General features: G+C 51.4%; 1 protein-coding gene across 1 annotated transcript in view; it reads left to right on the top strand.

Moving 5' to 3' along the window:
- The window catches only part of ALKBH5 (alkB homolog 5, RNA demethylase), a 28,197-nt gene extending 15,151 nt beyond the window's left edge, over positions 1 to 13,046 (top strand). Inside the window, exons 3-4 of the mRNA XM_033196445.1 lie at positions 9,929 to 10,084; positions 11,326 to 13,046. Of these exons, the coding sequence (XP_033052336.1) occupies positions 9,929 to 10,084; positions 11,326 to 11,503 (334 nt within the window). The 3' untranslated portion in view covers positions 11,504 to 13,046. The remainder of the gene's footprint in view (positions 1 to 9,928; positions 10,085 to 11,325) is intronic.
- The last annotated feature ends 3,351 nt before the right edge of the window (positions 13,047 to 16,397 follow it).

The raw sequence follows: 16,397 nt of genomic DNA, 5'->3' as shown, positions 1-16,397 counted from the left end.
CTTGACCTTGGGAATGGCTGTTGTTGCGTGACTGAGACTCTTCTACCTTCTGACTTGAGTGGGCCCAGGAACCATTCACAGACTGGGCTGGAGGGCAGAAGCACAGCTTTGGTGTAAGGGGACTGGAGAAGAGTGGGAGGATGTTCCAGCTTCCCCGGGCAGCTGAGCTGGGGAAGTGCACAACTGTGGGGAGCTCTAAAGTATCTGCAGCTCCTATAATGGTTCATGGACTTGTGTCGTGGACTCTTGTAGTAGTGTGGCCTCCATTGGGAATACCTTCTCATCTAACATGTTCATCTTCTAATTCATATCCCAACTCCCCAGATAACCTGCATGATAACCAACTCCTCAAATAACCTAGTCATTCTTCATCGCTCAGATTGACCATTTTGACATGCAGAAAGCATCATATAAAAAGCCCTTTAGCATTTTAGCATCACCTAAAGCCCTTTCAGCACACATGCAGACACTACACACACCCCTGTTTGGACTGTCATAGCTCATATGCTTGCCATTGTGAATTTTCAAGTCTGTATTCTGTAGGAGTAAGGAGATCCTTGTTCATCTGGGGCCTAGCATGAAGTGCAGCCCAGAAGAGGCATCAACTAGTGTGGAGAACAATTCAGGCCAGTGAGGAGCAGGTCTAGAGTAGCTACATGGGCTTGTCTTGGGAAAGGACAGGTTGTGACAGATTAAAAAGGGGGACCCTCTTGGCCCAGGCATTGCCCAGAGATAAGTAGAATGTGGTCTCGGAAGATACCTGGCTGGGTTTGATGTCTTCTGGTGAGGTTGTGTTACAGTGGATAGAATCTGGGCACTGAGCCTGGCCCTGATTATGGTAGAGGAGTTAGAGCCTGTCCTGCCTTCTCATAAGTTGAGATAAAGATTGCACAGGCTGCTGGGGGAGACCCTGGGAACTCTGTCACCAGCTCAGGTCAGTCAGAGCTGGAAAGGTCTTTCTAAGGGCCTCATGGAAGGAAATGGGTGGGCGGCTGCCAAGTGCTTTCTGGTTGGACAGAATGCAGGTTCTGTGAACATGGGTGGTGCCAAGTCTTCCTGCACACGTGCCCTTGTTTCTCACGGGGAGGCTGGAAGTGACCCTTTAAGAGCCTCCCCAGAGTGGAATCCTCAGACTGTCCCTTGGTGTTATAATGTTTGATCTCACAACTTGGCCAGTAAATGGCTGAGTGAGACCTGGAACCTGGGTCTTGTGGTTCCTTGGTGGTTTGCACAGTGGAGTACCCCAAGTCCCGCCCTTTCCCCCAGTGTGTCACTGGGATGGATGCTTTGAGTTAGGAAACTGGAGCTCAGATATAGAAGGGCTTTCTTGCCTCTACTGTGCAAGTAGAGAATTATGTTGATTGGGGAGATTGTTATGAGTATGTAGGGGGCACTCTACAGAGAGTGGGGTGAGGCAGCAGTTACAGGCTAGTCGGCTCTTTGAGGTGCTTCAGCACCCCCAAACTTCCCTGAATGTTGCTGTCTCCCATCCGACCGAGCACAAGCCGCCCCAACTTGCAAGTCTTTTCTCTGTAATTGTTGGTAACCCTGGAACAACCCTGGAAGGGGAAGCTGGACCTAAGCTTACTGGAGGTGTGGTTAAAGTTCTAGATTACTAGTTAGATAACCAAGAGGCTGACAAACTTCTTGGGTATAATAATTCATTTGTGAGGGGAGTCTTCCAGTTTTTCCATGATTCCCTAGTACTCCTGCACTAGTGCACTCTGTGCTTCTGCTCCTGGTGGGCCTTGCTAGCTGCCCTGTGCCAAGCATCCACGTACTAACCCTGAAACTAGAAGGTATGAACTCTGTTTGGAAAGGGGCTCAGATAGGAAGTGAGCTGTCTCAGGTCATCTTGCTAGTTGGAATGACCTTTGAGCAGGGATTTCTGACTTGAGGGAAACATCAAGTATCTACTATGTACAAGGCACTTGAGGTGGGCACCGCAGGAAATTTAGTGCCCCCTTGGTGCTTCGCATGTAATAAGTTTGCACTTTGCATGCCATTCCAACACAAAGCAGAGGTGTAAAAGGTATAAAAGCACAGGGTATTCTCTGCGGGCCCTGCAAAAACCCAAAAACCCAGGTCGGGCGTGGTGGCTCGCACCCGTAATCCCAGCACTTTGGGAGGGCGAGGCAGGTGGATCACCTAAGGTCAAGAGTTCAAGGCCGGGCGCGGTGGCTCAAGCCTGTAATCCCAGCACTTTGGGAGGCCGAGACGGGCGGATCACGAGGTCAGGAGATCGAGACCATCCTGGCTAACCCGGTGAAACCCCCGTCTCTACTAAAAAATACAAAAAACTAGCCGGGCCGGGCGCAGTGGCTCAAGCCTGTAATCCCAGCACTTTGGGAGGCCGAGTCGGGCGGATCATGAGGTCAGGAGATCGAGACCATCCTGGCTAACACGGTGAAACCCCGTCTCTACTAAAAAATACAAAAAAATTAGCCGGGTGAGGTGGCGGGCGCCTGTAGTCCCAGCTACTCAGGAGGCTGAGGCAGGAGAATGGCGTGAACCCGGGAGGCGGAGCTTGCAGTGAGCTGAGATCTGGCCACAGCACTCCAGCCTGGGTGGCAGAGCGAGACTCCGTCTCAAAAAAAAAAAAAAAAAAAAAAAACAAAAACTAGCCGGGCGAGGTGGCAGGCACCTGTAATCCCAGCTACTCGGGAGGCTGAGGCAGGAGAATGGCGTAAACCCGGGACACGGAGCTTGCAGTGAGCTGAGATCCGGCCACTGCACTCCAGCGTGAGCGACAGAGCGAGACTCCGTCTCAAAAAAAAAAAAAAAAGAGTTCAAGACCAGCCTAACATGATGAAAATACTAAAAATACAAGAATTAGTTGGGCATAGTCATAGGTGTCTGTGATCCCAGATACTTGGGAGGCTGAGACAGGACAACCGCTTGAACCCGGGAGGCGGAGGTTGCAGTGAGCCGAGATCGCACTGTTGCACTCCAGCCTGGAAGACAGAGCAAGACTCTGTCTCAAAAAAAAAAAAAAAAAAAAAAAATTACATCCAGCTTAGCAGGAGGGAGGGTAAAGGCGAGCTTGGTAGATCTGGCCCCTGAGCTAGAAATTGCTAGCCAGGCAGAAGTGGTAAACTCAAAGGCTAGGAGGCAGGGAAATATAGGGGACTTACGTAGATGAGGAATGAAAGAGGGAAGGAGGCCTTACTTAGGTCAACATTTGATTCTCAAGAGATGGCTTATGGGTCTTCGGGGCCTTTAGTTGGTGACTAGGGCACCCAATCCCTTGGTTTCTAGGAGGCCCTCAGGATTGCACTGTGAGACTTGTATTCTTGAGATTGGTACTCTCCAGGTAACCAGATAAAGTGGCACAAAGCAGCATATATAGCCCATTTATTTGCTTTTGGTCAAGTGGAACTCAGCTCAGAGTGATCTGAAGCTGGGAAAAGCAGCTGGAGATCCCTTTGCCAAGTGGTAACCTAAGCTGATGTGTGCTAGGCTCTGTGCTAGTGCCTGGAATGGGGTTTGTATGGGTTCCTATTCTCTTTTGTCCTTTGGGAAAAGGCAGACGTTTAGCATCTCACCAGGAACTGGTCAAAGAAGACTTTCCAGAGAAGTGCCACCTGAAGGTAGTCAAGGATGCTTGCACCTTAGCCAGCATAGAAGGAGGCTCAGGGGCAAAGGTAGTTCAGTCAGAAGAGATGCTCTTTACAGAGGCTTTGGAGTCCAGGAACTCTGTTCTGGAGCATAGAATAGATAAGGAGTGGAGGACTTGATACACTGGCCTAGGACAGAAAAAACTTCACGCGGTGTAGAGAGATGTTGAGGGTGCTGGGGAGCCATGGAGGCATGTGAGAGATTGTAGGAAGCTGAGCTCAGTAGCTTACTTGATCATTAGATCCACAGAGTTCGAGGAGTCAGGAGGAGACCCTCCCTGAGAGCAGAGCAATCTGAAGGTGAGGCTGAGTGGATGGATGAACAGTGGAAGGAAATGGAGGTCTCACTCTGGACTTCATTCCTCAGCAGTGGGATGAGGGATGCCTAGCTCTGACCAGGGCTTGATGTTGCTCCTTTGTCCATGATTTGTGTCTCCTGTGGTTAGACTTAGCTCACATTTGTTCCCTAGTTCAGTAAGTCTGTGTCCACATGTATACACCCTGCCCTTTTGGCAGCCTGATTGTTCTGATGTGTCTGTGGCCTGCCCAAGGAATATAGGTACAATGGGATCACCAGGGAGGTGACAAACTTGGGCTTCTGCCCTGGCTCTGCCACTCGTCTCCACATGCAATCTTACCTGAGCACCTGTAAATTGGGCAGTTGTGGTTAAACTTGTGAATGCTAGGTGGTCTTCTAAACTCCTCCTGGCTGGGTGCGGTGACTTGCACTTGTAATCCCAGCACTTTGGGAGGCCAAGGTGGACAGATCACCTGAGCTCGGGAATTTGAGACCACCCTGGGCAATATGGTGAAACCCCATCTCTACTAAAATACAAAAAATTAGCCGGACATGGTAGCACGTGCCTGTAGTCCCAGCTACTTGGGAGGCCGAGGCACGAGAATCACTTGACCCCAGGAGGCAGAGGTTGCAGTGATCTAAGATTGCGCCACTGCACTCTAGCTTGGGCTACAGAGTGAGACTCCATCTTAGATAGATAGATGGATAGATTAATTAGATGGATTAGATCAGATAGATAGATAGATAGATAGATAGATAGATAGATAGATAGACTGACTCCATCTCAGGTAGATAGATAGATTGCACCACTGCACTCCAGCTTGGGCTACAGAGTGAGACTCCATCTCAGATAGATAGATAGACAGATAGATAAGATAGATAACCAGGTGTGGTAGCATATACCTGTAGTCCGAGCTACTCGTGAGCCTGAGGCAGGAGGATTGCTTGAGCCCAGGAAGTCAAGGCTGCAGTGAGCTGTAATCCCATCCCTGCACTCCAGGCTGGATGACAGAGTAAGACCTTGTTTCAAAGAAAGTAAATGGCTGACGGCCGGGTGTGGTGGCTCACGCCTGTAATCCCAGCACTTTGGGAGGCCGAGGCGGGCGGATCATGAGGTCAGGAGATCGGGAGACCATCCTGGCGAACACGGTGAAACCCCGTCTCTACTAAAAATACAAAAAAATTAGCTGGGCGTGGTGGCAGGCGCCTGTAGTCCCAGCTTCTCCGGAGGCTGAGGCAGGAGAATGGCGTGAACCTGGGAGGCGATGGAGCTTGCAGTGAGCGGAGATCGCGCCACTGCATTCCAGCCTGAGAGACAGAGCGAGACTCCGTCTCAAAAAAAAAACAGTAATTGGCTGAACGCGGTGGCTCAAGCCTGTAATCCCAGCACTTTGGGGAGGCCAAAGCGGGCAGATCACGAGGTCAGGAGACCATCCTGGCTAACACGATGAAACCCTGTCTCTACTAAAAATACAGAAAAAATCAGCTGGGCGTGGTGGCGGGTGCCTGTCGTCCCAGCTACTCGGGAGGCTGAGGCAGGAGAATGGCATGAACCCGGGAGGCAGAGGTTGCAGTGAGCCAAGATCGCGCCACAGCACTCCAACCTGGGTGACAGAGTGAGACTCTGTCTCAAAAAAACAAAAAACCTGATGTTGGCAAGAGGCTGGTGGAAGATGGGTGGGGAGAGTCCTGTGAGGGGAGTGGGTACTATTGCAGGAAAGCCAGCGAGGTACAGGCCTGAGCTTTGTGGGAGTTTGATTCTCAAAGGTGCTGGAGCTTAGACCTTAGCTCTAGGGAACCAGGTCACTAAATACCCAAGAGGATGCTTGGACAGGCCCACAACACTGGTCTCTGCCTCACTTTGTTGGAAAGCCAGGCTTTTAGCACAAGGATGACTGGTAAAGGTGGAGCCAGAAGTTAGAGAGTAGTTGGTAGCTGGCTGGGGACCGCCTTCGCTCCAGGGTCATTGTGGCCTGAGTGCAGGCTGGTTTACCATCTTCCCAGAAATGGTGGCCCTGCCACCTGCACAGTGCTCTCTTGCACTGAGGAGGGCCCACCAGCACTTTATTTTTTAATTAAAAAAAAAAAATTAGGGCCGGGTGCGGTGGCTCATGCCTGTAATCCCAAGCACTTTGGGAGGCTGAGGCAGGCAGATCACGAGGTCAAGAGATCAAAACCATCAGGCCAACATGGTGAAATCCTGTCTCTACTAAAAATACAAAAATTAGCTGGGCATGGTGGCATGCGCCTGTAGTCCCAGCTACTCAGGAGTCTGAGGCAGCAGAATTGCCTGAACCCGGGAGGCGGAGGTGCAGTGAGCCGAGATCGTGCCACTGCAGTCTAGCCTGGAGACAGAGCAAGACTGTTAAAAAAAAAAAAAAAAAAAATTAAATAGGGACAAGGTCTTGCTTTGTTGCCCGGGTTGGTCTGAAACTCCTGGCTTTAAGTAATCCTTCTACCTTGACCTCCCAAAGTGCTGGGATTACAAGTGTGAGCCACTGTGCCTGGCCCCACCTGCGCTTTAGAGGCCATTACGGAGTAGTAGGTGGACTTTGTGACTCAAGCTAGTGATTTGCTCTGGGATTTAGCTCTGCTTTCCAATCCCTACAGGGAGAATAATTCACCCCAGCAGCTTCTCTGGAGGACCTAGGATCAACTCCCTCCCTTCCCTTAGGTTCACACATTAGTTCTACAGCCATCCTTTGTTGTGACCTCCCTTGTCCCTGCTTTGTCCTGACACTGTAGGTGACCACTCTGGGTGTCACGGTCAACCCCCACCTCACATGCCCAAGGTGCCTTGCTCTGACCTTTGAATACCTACTCTGATCTATAAGGCAGGTCTTCATTCCTGTTGTTACCTGAAGAGGCCTGGGTCCAGACCTTACTGCTAGAACTGGGCCTCCTGAATCCAAATTTGTGGCTCTCTCTGCTAAACCCTGAAGATCTGGCTTGCACCATGAGAATTGGTTGCCTTTTAACTGGGACATGTTCTGAAGTTAAGCTACTGGTAGGCACTGGGCTTGGAGTCAAGCTCTAGCCTGGCATCCTGCAGCTTAGAGGATTTTTGGAAGTGTGGGGAGGGCAGGAGCTTCTCCAACTGTTACAAGATGTGACAGTCCCAGGGGATGTGTGAAGAGCTCTCATTTTGGTGGCTCTGCTTTTCTCTTACCATCCATCATTCCCCCGAAGAAACAACTCCAGAGTGCCCCCACCAGGGCTTCACTGGGGCTTTTGGAGCACACAGGGACCTTCCTTCGCTGAACCATGGGCTCCCTGGCACCTATAGGGTCTTAGCTTTATGGATACTAGAGGAGGGACTTTCTTCAGTGAGGCCCTTAGAGTTCTTTAAGTCAAGCATAATGGCTAACGTTTAGTTTGATCTCTGCCACCTGGACCTCTCAACTTGGTGGCACAACGCCTGGTAAAGAAAAGGTCGCCGGGCGCGGTGGCTCAAGCCTGTAATCCCAGCACTTTGGGAGGCTGAGACGGGCAGATCACGAGGTCAGGAGATCGAGACCATCCTGGCGAACACGGTGAAACCCCGTCTCTACTAAAAATACAAAAACTAGCCGGGCGAGACGGCGGGCGCCTGTAGTCCCAGCTACTCGGGAGGCTGAGGCAGGAGAATGGCGTGAACCCGGGAGGCGGAGCTTGCAGTGAGCTGAGATCCGGCCACTGCACTCCAGTCCGGGCGACAGAGCGAGACTCCGCCTCAAAAAAAAAAAAAAAGAAAAGGTCATTGGGCCAGGTGCGGTGGCTCACGCCTGTAATTCCAGCACTTTGGGAAGCCAAGACGGGCAGATCACCTGAGGTTGGGAGTTCGAGACCAGCCTGACCAACATGGAGAAACCCTATCTTTACTAAAAATACAAAATTAGCCGGGCGTGGGGGCACATGCCTGTAATCCCAGCTACTCGGGAGGCTGAGGCAGGAGAATGGCATGGACCCAGGAGGTAGAGCTTGCAGTGAGCCGAGATTGCCCCACTACACTCCAGCCTGAGGGGACAGAGCAAGACTCCATCTCAAAAAAAAAAAAAAGAAGTTAGAGACCAGCCTAGGCAAAATGGTGGTACCCTGTCTCTCCAAAAAAAAAAAAAAAAAAAAAGCATTAGCCGGGCATGGTGGCCCAGGCCTGTAGTACTAGCTCCTTGGCAGGCTTGGGCAGGAGGATCCCTTGAGTCTAGGAGTTCAAGGGTGCAGTGAGTTGTGTTCATACCACTGCCCTCCAGACTGGGCCACAGAGCAAAACACGACTTTTTTTTTTTTTTTTTTTTTTTAAAGGATGATTTTATTCTATTTCACATCATCTCTAGTAGTTGCTCAGTACCACCTCTACCCAGAGAATTCCAGCCTTGAAGGAGGCAACTTGCCAACTTGTCTTCCATTCCTTAGACCCTCAGCATAAGGAAGCCTTAGAGCCAGTCACATTTCTGTCCTTTTCTCAGATGGGGAAACTGAGGCCCCAGGAAGGATAGTGACTAGCCTGGATTCTGAGTGGCAGTGCCAAGACTAGATCTTCTCCTGTTGATGCTAGGTTCTGCATCCATGAGTCTGGAGCAATCCAGAGGAGCCTGAGACTGGAGAGCCACTCACTGCAGCTGGGCCCTTCTGGCATCCCTCTCTACAAGAACAAAGCAAAGGGATGGGGATGCCTGTCTTACCTGCCTACACACCAGTTTGGGCCTGAGGCATCAGAACATTGGTTCCCAGCTGGAAGGAAGGAGATGCCCCTGCTGCCTTTAGGAGAGAGATTTCCTGCCCAGGTTCAGAGTAACTCTTGCCTGTCAGGCTTGAAGTCTCACTTTGGCTTTAAACTTTCCCCCATGACTTGCAGGATGCATGACTTACTGCCTTTCTGATCCTTCTCGTCAGGCCAGTCAATAGAATGTGGGAAGGCAGCCATGGGGAATGGGGGGAGCTGTAAGGACCAGATGCAGTTGTTACCAAGGATGCCAAGCAGCCTAGCCCAAGGCAGTTCTTGGATTTCCCTCCTGCTTGCTTTTCGTCAGCATCCTCTGGTATCCTTAGAGTCCTGCTCTGACTGCAGCCCGTAATTCTTCGGAACTAAGTTACTACTTTGTGTCTAGCAGACCCTGGAAAAGGTGCCTTCAGGGTCTCTGCTAGCTGTGTCCTGTCACTTCCCACCCAGTCTATTACATGGGTCCTTCTGCCCTTTGCTCCCACCTGCCTGACTTGCCAGCCTTCTCTGTACCATACAAGGAGCCTAAGGGCTTCTTTGAGGTTTTCCAGGCCAGCTCCCTTCTGGTCTGGCTTCATAAAGGACTTGGATCACTGCCCTGAGTTACCTCTTCCCAGCTTCTCCATCCCCCTCTTCCTCATCTGTATTTGTGTGCCTTCCCTTTACTAGGCAGTGTATTCCTTGAAACCTGTACCTATACCTGCTGCTCGGTGGGGACTGTGCCTTCAAAAGCCCTTTGGCCTCTACATCGTCAGCATCCTGAAATGAGCAGAAATCGCCAGGTGACTGCTCATGGTTGTGGAGTGGGCCTGGGTTCCCCACCCTGGCTCTGCCACTCAGTTTCAGCATCCCTGTCTGTACAGTAAGAAAATAGGGTAGCTCTGGCTGTCTTTCTCTCCAGCCCCTCTACAGGCCTGGACCAGGGATCATTCCTGCGTTGGGACCCACCAGTGGGGCCGTTGGTCCTCTGGCAAATGAAGTAGATGGCCCCAGAGAACCTGTGGGTCCAAATGGAGTGAGGTGAGGCTGCTTCGTTCAGCTGAGAGCGAGCCCTGGGATCTTTCCCCTAGGGTAGCACAATCTAGCCTATCCTTGGGAGTTTCCAAACAAAAGTGTTCCCATTCCTTACTCCTAAATGTGGACTTGAGGAGGGTCTTTGAAAGTCAGCTAGACCAATCTCTAGTTGAACCTCAAGGACTGAGGTTTGGAGCAGAGACTGCTGGCTCCCACTTTGCCTGGCCAGAGAATTGGTCTGATGGTGCCCACACCTTCACCAGAGGCCCTTTGGTGACCCCATGCATGTTTCCTTTACAGGACAAGATTAGATGCACCCCGATTGGAAACAAAGTCCCTGAGCAGCTCCGTGTTACCACCCAGCTATGCTTCAGATCGCCTGTCAGGAAACAACAGGGACCCTGCTCTGAAACCCAAGCGATCCCACCGCAAAGCAGACCCTGATGCTGCCCACAGGTAGTAAGCTTAGGATCCGCAGCAAAGGCTGGCAAAGGCTTGGCTGCAGGGTGAGATGGGTGGAGAAGCCTGGGGTAGGCTGTTTATGAGCCTTGGTTTGCTCACTCTTTCAAAATCTGGTTCCTCTGAGTTGGTGGCATTAGTGACATTCCCACCTAACCCTGGCCAACTGCCTGTAGCCCCAGAGAGAAGGGGTCAGGCAGAGACTGTAGCAAATGGGAATATCATGGCTTTCCCATGACTTTCCTTGTTCAGTTCCACCCAGACAGACGCCCTTGTGGAATTATTTTAGGTGTCAGGAGGGAATCTTGGGACTTGGATAATAGTGAATCAGGGACTTATTTCAAAAAGGGTTGGATAAAAGGAATTTGAGGAGATAATTTTTTTAAAGGAAAAAAAAAAATGTTTTGGCCGGGTGCGGTGGCTCACGCCTGTAATCCCAGCACTTTGGGAGGCCAAGGTGGGCAGATCACGAGGTCAGGAGATCGAGACCATCCTGGCTAACACGGTGAAACCCCGTCTCTAGTAAAAATACAAAAAAATTAGCCGGGCTTGGTGGTGGGCGCCTGTAGCCCCAGCTCCTCTGGAGGCTGAGGCAGGAGAATGGCATGAACCTGGGAGGCGGAGCTTGCAGTAAGCGGAGATGGCGCCACTGCACTCCAGCCTGGGCAACGGAGCGAGACTCCGTCTCAAAAAAAAAAAGTTTTAAGTGTTGGGGAAGGTTTCCAAGGAGGTAATGTTTAAGTTGATTCCACAAGGATAAGGAAGACATGAAAGAGCATTCTAGGCAGGAAATACTGTATGAACTAAACCCCGAGACACAAAAGAGCTTTGTGGGTTCGGGGGGTAATGGGGTTGGTAAGTGGAGAAGGGAGTGTTGGGAGGCCCAAGAGAGAGAAAGTGGGTAGAGCTGGGAAGTAAAGGTAGATGGCAGAACGATGCAGAGTCTTGAGGCTGTGGTAGGGAAGATCTCTGTCCAGCAGCCCTGGCAGTGTCCCAGGGCACCAGACTCCAAGCCAGGCAGACCCCACAGGGCAATTGGGAAATGTCCCAAAGACTGGGGTGGTCACTGGCAGTTAGTGGGCAAGAACCTCTGATACCAGGGCCTCTGCCAGGACTACCGTTCATTGAGGACCACTGAGCTGGAGTGACCCATCCCAAGGATGAGACCAGGTACAGTGGTAAAGCCAGGCCCCTCCTGACAGCCTCTCAGATAACGCCCTGCCTCCCTTTCCTTGCAGGCCACGGATCCTGGAGATGGACAAGGAAGAGAACCGGCGCTCGGTGCTGCTGCCCACACACCGGCGGAGGGGTAGCTTCAGCTCTGAGAACTACTGGCGCAAGTCCTACGAGTCCTCAGAGGACTGCTCCAAGGCAGCAGGCAGCCCTGCCCGAAAGGTGAAGATGCGGAGGCACTGAGGTCTACCCGCCGCCCTCGTGGGAACTCTGGCTCATCCTTATGTAGTTGCCCCTCCTTTTGTTTTGAGGGTTTTGTTTTTGTTTATTGGGTTTTTTTTTTTTATTATTATTCTATATATTTTTCCTTGGTTTTGTTGCCTGTTAAGGCTGAAGAATAGAATTGGCCAGGACCTGGGTTCTCATATTCTTGGTATTCCTCCTGGATGGAAAGGCTGTTGGCATCTATAGGGGACAGACGCTGATGCTGGAGTGGCCAGTAGAGGTGGTGGAGCAGAGCAGCCATCTTTTAAGTGGGGCTGTATCAGGCTGGGTTTATTTAAAAGCAACAAAATGTTTTGGTTAAGAAAATTATTTTGCTTTCAATGTAAATCTTCGCAGTGTTCTAAACAAAGTTCAGTCTTCTGCCCGCCCCTTTCCTCCACTGATGTCTGTACTTGGTTGAGGTCTCCTGGAGCCTCACAGGCTCTACATGGGGGCTGCTGTTCTCCACTTCTCACCTGCCATCCACGCCCTGCAAGCTCATGCAAACACCCTTTCTTCCTCCTGCGGCAGAGTTGTTCAGGTTGCCTGGGCAGGGGCTTAAACAGTGCCAGCCCCTGCCATCCCAAAGCTGTTGTTAAGCTCCCCAGGCTTCCTCCATCCATGCCCACTAGCCTCTGTCCACAGTTCCTTGGGCTGCTGAGTGGCTAGTGCAGTGGTCCTGACCTCTCTTATCAAGAGCACACTTTTTTGCTGGTTGCTCCTTTTGAGCATATGCGTGTGATTATTTGGAACAGTTAGACTTGCCACGTTGGGTCAGTTTTAGAAATTGTTTCTAGCTAGAGGGACTGGTGTCCTTCCAAGTCTAGCATTTGGGGTATGGAAAATTGTTGTGGTGTGTGGTAGGGTTTTTGTTTTCTTTTGTTTTGAGTTTTTTTTCCCCCTTTAGTCTCCTGGCTTTTTCCTTTCCCCTCCCTTCTCCATTGGCCAGCTTGGGCCTCATCCTCATGTCATCCTTCTAGGAAGGTGCCTGCCCCCTCTTGTCTGCTGGCAGCATGCATCCAAGGCCAGAACTCAGGCCTGCAGACTGGGCTGGTGCTTCCTCCGCTTCAGGGTATGGGAGTTGGTGAAGGGGCTTTCAAAAAAAAAGGTAAAGTCTTTGGTAGCTTCTACCCACTCAGATCCTGGAAGGCAGAAAGGTTTTGTGGATCTAGATTCATTAGGAATGTCTTCTTGTCAGCCAGGCCAGGACCTGGGCTTGCCAAGAGCAGAGGCCCTCCCAGCAACCAAGATACCACCACTTTGGGGCTTTGTGTACAGAGGTCTGGGCCTAAGACCTCATAGGCTGCAGAAATCTGGGGCAGCCACCATCAAGAAGCCCCTCTCAGGGGCCAGAACTCCTTTGCCAGCGTGGATTTCTCAAGTCGGGACTGCATAATTAAAGCAGTTGCAGTTTTATTTTTTTTACAGCTTTTTTCCCAAAAATGATTTGTAGTTGTGTGTGCAGCACTTTGCCCTGATATGTGTGCTCTACAATAAAAACCAAATCTAATATATTTTGAAACAGTTGTCTGATGTTGTTGTAAGAGAGGGCTTGCCTTTGGTGCTTCCTTAATCCCTTTACTTTCTTAAACTTGGAACAGGGGTTGGGGAGGCGGAGTTCATTGCCCACCAGCGTCCCAGAGGAGTTGATTGGTCATGGACACTGGGCCTCCTGTGTGCCCAGCCTCGGGTTTATGGCTGAAGGTGGACTTGCCCTCTCCCCACTGTCCTTTCTCCCACTCCAAGGAGGGTGAACTTCATAAACCATGATGTCCAGGTACCCAGGGACCACACCTTCTGGAGTTCTGGAAGCCCCTTTCAGATGTGATCACTGAGAGGCTGGTGCTGGTGAACAGGGAAATGACAGACACAAAAGCAAGGGAGAACCTGGCTTTTGTGGAAAATATGCGAGTGATTTTGCTCATTAAACAAATACTTGGCCAGGCACGGTGGCTCACACCTGTAATCCCAGCACTTCGGGAGGCCAAGGCAGGTGGATCACCTGAGCTCAGGAGTTCAAGACCAGCACAGGCAACTTGGCGAAACCCCATCTCTACTAAAAATACAAAAATTTAGCCAGGCGCATTAGCATCCGCCTGTGGTCTCAGCTACTAGTGAGACTGAGACAAGAATTGATTGAGCCTGGGAGGCAGAGGTTGCAGTGAGCCGAGATTGTGCCATTGTACTCCCACCTGGGCAACAAAGCGAGACCTTGTCTCAAAGAAACAAAAAAAAAACTTCAGTTCCTATTGTATACCAAGCCACACTGGGACCCCAATAGTGAGCAGAACTCTGGTCCCTCCTTTTAAGATGCTCGTGATAGTGTGGAGTGCAGGTGCTGGCATGAAGCAAATGTTTTTCAGTGGGTAAGGCTGGGCCCCAGAGGGCTTTAGTCCCTCCAGACCTCAGACCTGGCTCCCTATGCCTGGTAAAGGGCTTCTATCTAGAGTCTCTTACTCTGTTCGTAGTGCTCAGAACCAGTCTTCTTGGCCAAATTGTTGCTGTGGAAACTGGATAAGCTACTTACCTCCTCATTTACCAGAGAAGAGAAACTCCAGAGTGGGGCAAGTAACTGGCCTCGGCTTAGTCTGAAAACTAGTGCGAGGGTATGAAGAGAGAGGGGTCAGAGTCTCAGTGTGGTCTGTGGCTAGTTGGGCCTGGAGGGGTTAGACACTGAGCTAGGCAGAGTGGACCTTGGATCCCCTGGAGAAGGAAACACTGGATCTGAGGGAAAGTGACTTGCAGAATGTCATCCAGAGTGTAAACGGCAGAGGTGGACATCCCCTACTCCTTGCCTGAGCTTCTGACTCTTGGGGCATGGGATACGGGCTCAGTGAAGGGCTGGGGGAGTGCGAGGAACCCTCTTTTTTTTTTGTGGTGGACCCTATTTTTCATTGCTGTTAAAAAGACTCCTGGCCGGGTGCAGTGGCTCATGCCTGTAATCCCAGCACTGGGAGGCTGAGGTGGGCGGATCACGAGGTCAGGAGTTCGAGACCAGCCTGGCCAACATAGTGGAACCCTGTTTCTACTAAAAATACAAAAAACTAGCTGGGCATGGTGGCGGGCCCCTGTAATCCCAGCTACTTGGGAGGCTGAGGCAGGAGAATCGCTTGAAGCCGGGAGGCGAAGGTTGCAGTGAGCCGAGATCGCACCACTGCACTCCAGTCTGGTGGACAGTGCAAGACTCCATCTCTTTTTTTTTTTTTTTTTTTTGAGGCGGAGTCTCGCTCTGTCGCCAGGACTGGAGTGCAGTGGCCGGATCTCAGCTCACTGCAAGCTCCGCCTCCCGGGTTCACGCCATTCTCCCGCCTCAGCCTCCGGAGTAGCTGGGACTACAGGCGCCCGCCACCTCGCCCGGCTAGTTTTTGTATTTTTAGTAGAGACGGGGTTTCACCGTGTTAGCCAGGATGGTCTCGATCTCCTGACCTCGTGATCCGCCCGTCTCGGCCTCCCAAAGTGCTGGGATTACAGGCTTGAGCCACCGCGCCCGGCCAGGACTCCATCTCAAAAAAAAAAAAAAGACTCCCAGCCTGACCAACATGGTGAAACTCCATCTCTACTAAAAATACAAAAATCGGCCGGGCGCGGTGGCTTAAGCCTGTAATCCCAGCACTTTGGGAGGCCGAGACGGGTGGATCATGAGGTCAGGAGATCGAGACCATCCTGGCTAACACGGTGAAACCCCGTCTCTACTAAAAAATACAAAAAACTAGCTGGGCATAGTGGCGGGCGCCTGTAGTCCCAGCTACTCGGGAGGCTGAGGCAGGAGAATGGCGTGAACCCGGGAGGCGGAGCTTGCAGTGAGCTGAGACCCGGCCACTGCACTTCAGCCTGGGCGACAGAGCAAGACTCCGTCTCAAAAAAAAAAAATACAAAAATCAGCTGGGCGTGGTGCCAGGCTCTGGTAATCCCAGCTACTCAGGAGGCTGAGGCAGGAGAATCTCTTGAGCCTGGGAGGCGGAGGTTGTGGTGAGCCGAGATCGTGCCACTGCACTCCAGCCTGGGCGACAGAGCAAGTCTCCGTCTCACACACACACACACACACACACACACAAAATCAGACTCAGCCAAGAACAGTGGCTCACACCTGTAGTCCCAGCATTTTGGGAGACCAAGATGGACAGATTGCTTGAGCCCAGAAGTTTGAGACCAGCCTGGGTAACATGACAAAACCTTGTCTCTACAAAAATTAGCCAGGTGTGGTTGTATGCACCTGTAGTCCCAGCTACTTGGGAAGCTGAGATGGGAGGATCACTTGAGTCCAGGAGGTCAAGGCTGTGGTGAGCCGAGATCGTGCCACTGCACTCCAGCCTGGATGACCCTGTCTCAAAAAAAAAAAAAAAAAAAAAAAAGATTCAGCCTTTTCCTAAACCCTGGGTGAAAAAAGGCCCTTCACCCTGTAGTATGGAGAGCTAGGAGGGCTAGAGGAGGGGGCTTTGGCCCTAGCAGTTCCTGTTGTCTCTGTACCTGTACAGTAGCATCTCTGTAACATAATCCTTTGAGTAGTCCATAAACTCCACGTATGACTCCGGATCTGCCTGTTCCCAGCCATCTCCTAGGGCCTCAGGCCAGGTGCAGAGTCCCATCAACTCCTGTCCCCAGCCCCAGTCTTGTACATACACAGTAGATGCTCTAACAGCTTGTGCCATCCCTTGCCCCACTAGGACCCCATTCCATTCCTCCAACCCTTTTGTGTGGAAGGGGAAACTGAGGCCCAGAGAAGTTGACTGGCCCAAGGTCATGTTCATGCATTCAAAAAATAGTGTCTGGGCCGGGCGCGGTGGCTCAAGCCTGTAATCCCAGCACTTTGGGAGGCCGAGACGGGCGGATCACGAGGTCAGGAGATCAAGACCATCCTGGCTAACACGGTGAA

The sequence above is a fragment of the Trachypithecus francoisi genome, unplaced genomic scaffold, assembly GCF_009764315.1.
Source record: "Trachypithecus francoisi isolate TF-2019V2 unplaced genomic scaffold, Tfra_2.0 Contig01665, whole genome shotgun sequence".
NCBI lineage: Eukaryota > Metazoa > Chordata > Mammalia > Primates > Cercopithecidae > Trachypithecus > Trachypithecus francoisi.
Note: the sequence above shows the minus strand (reverse complement) of the source record. Positions and strands in the feature narration are given on the sequence as shown.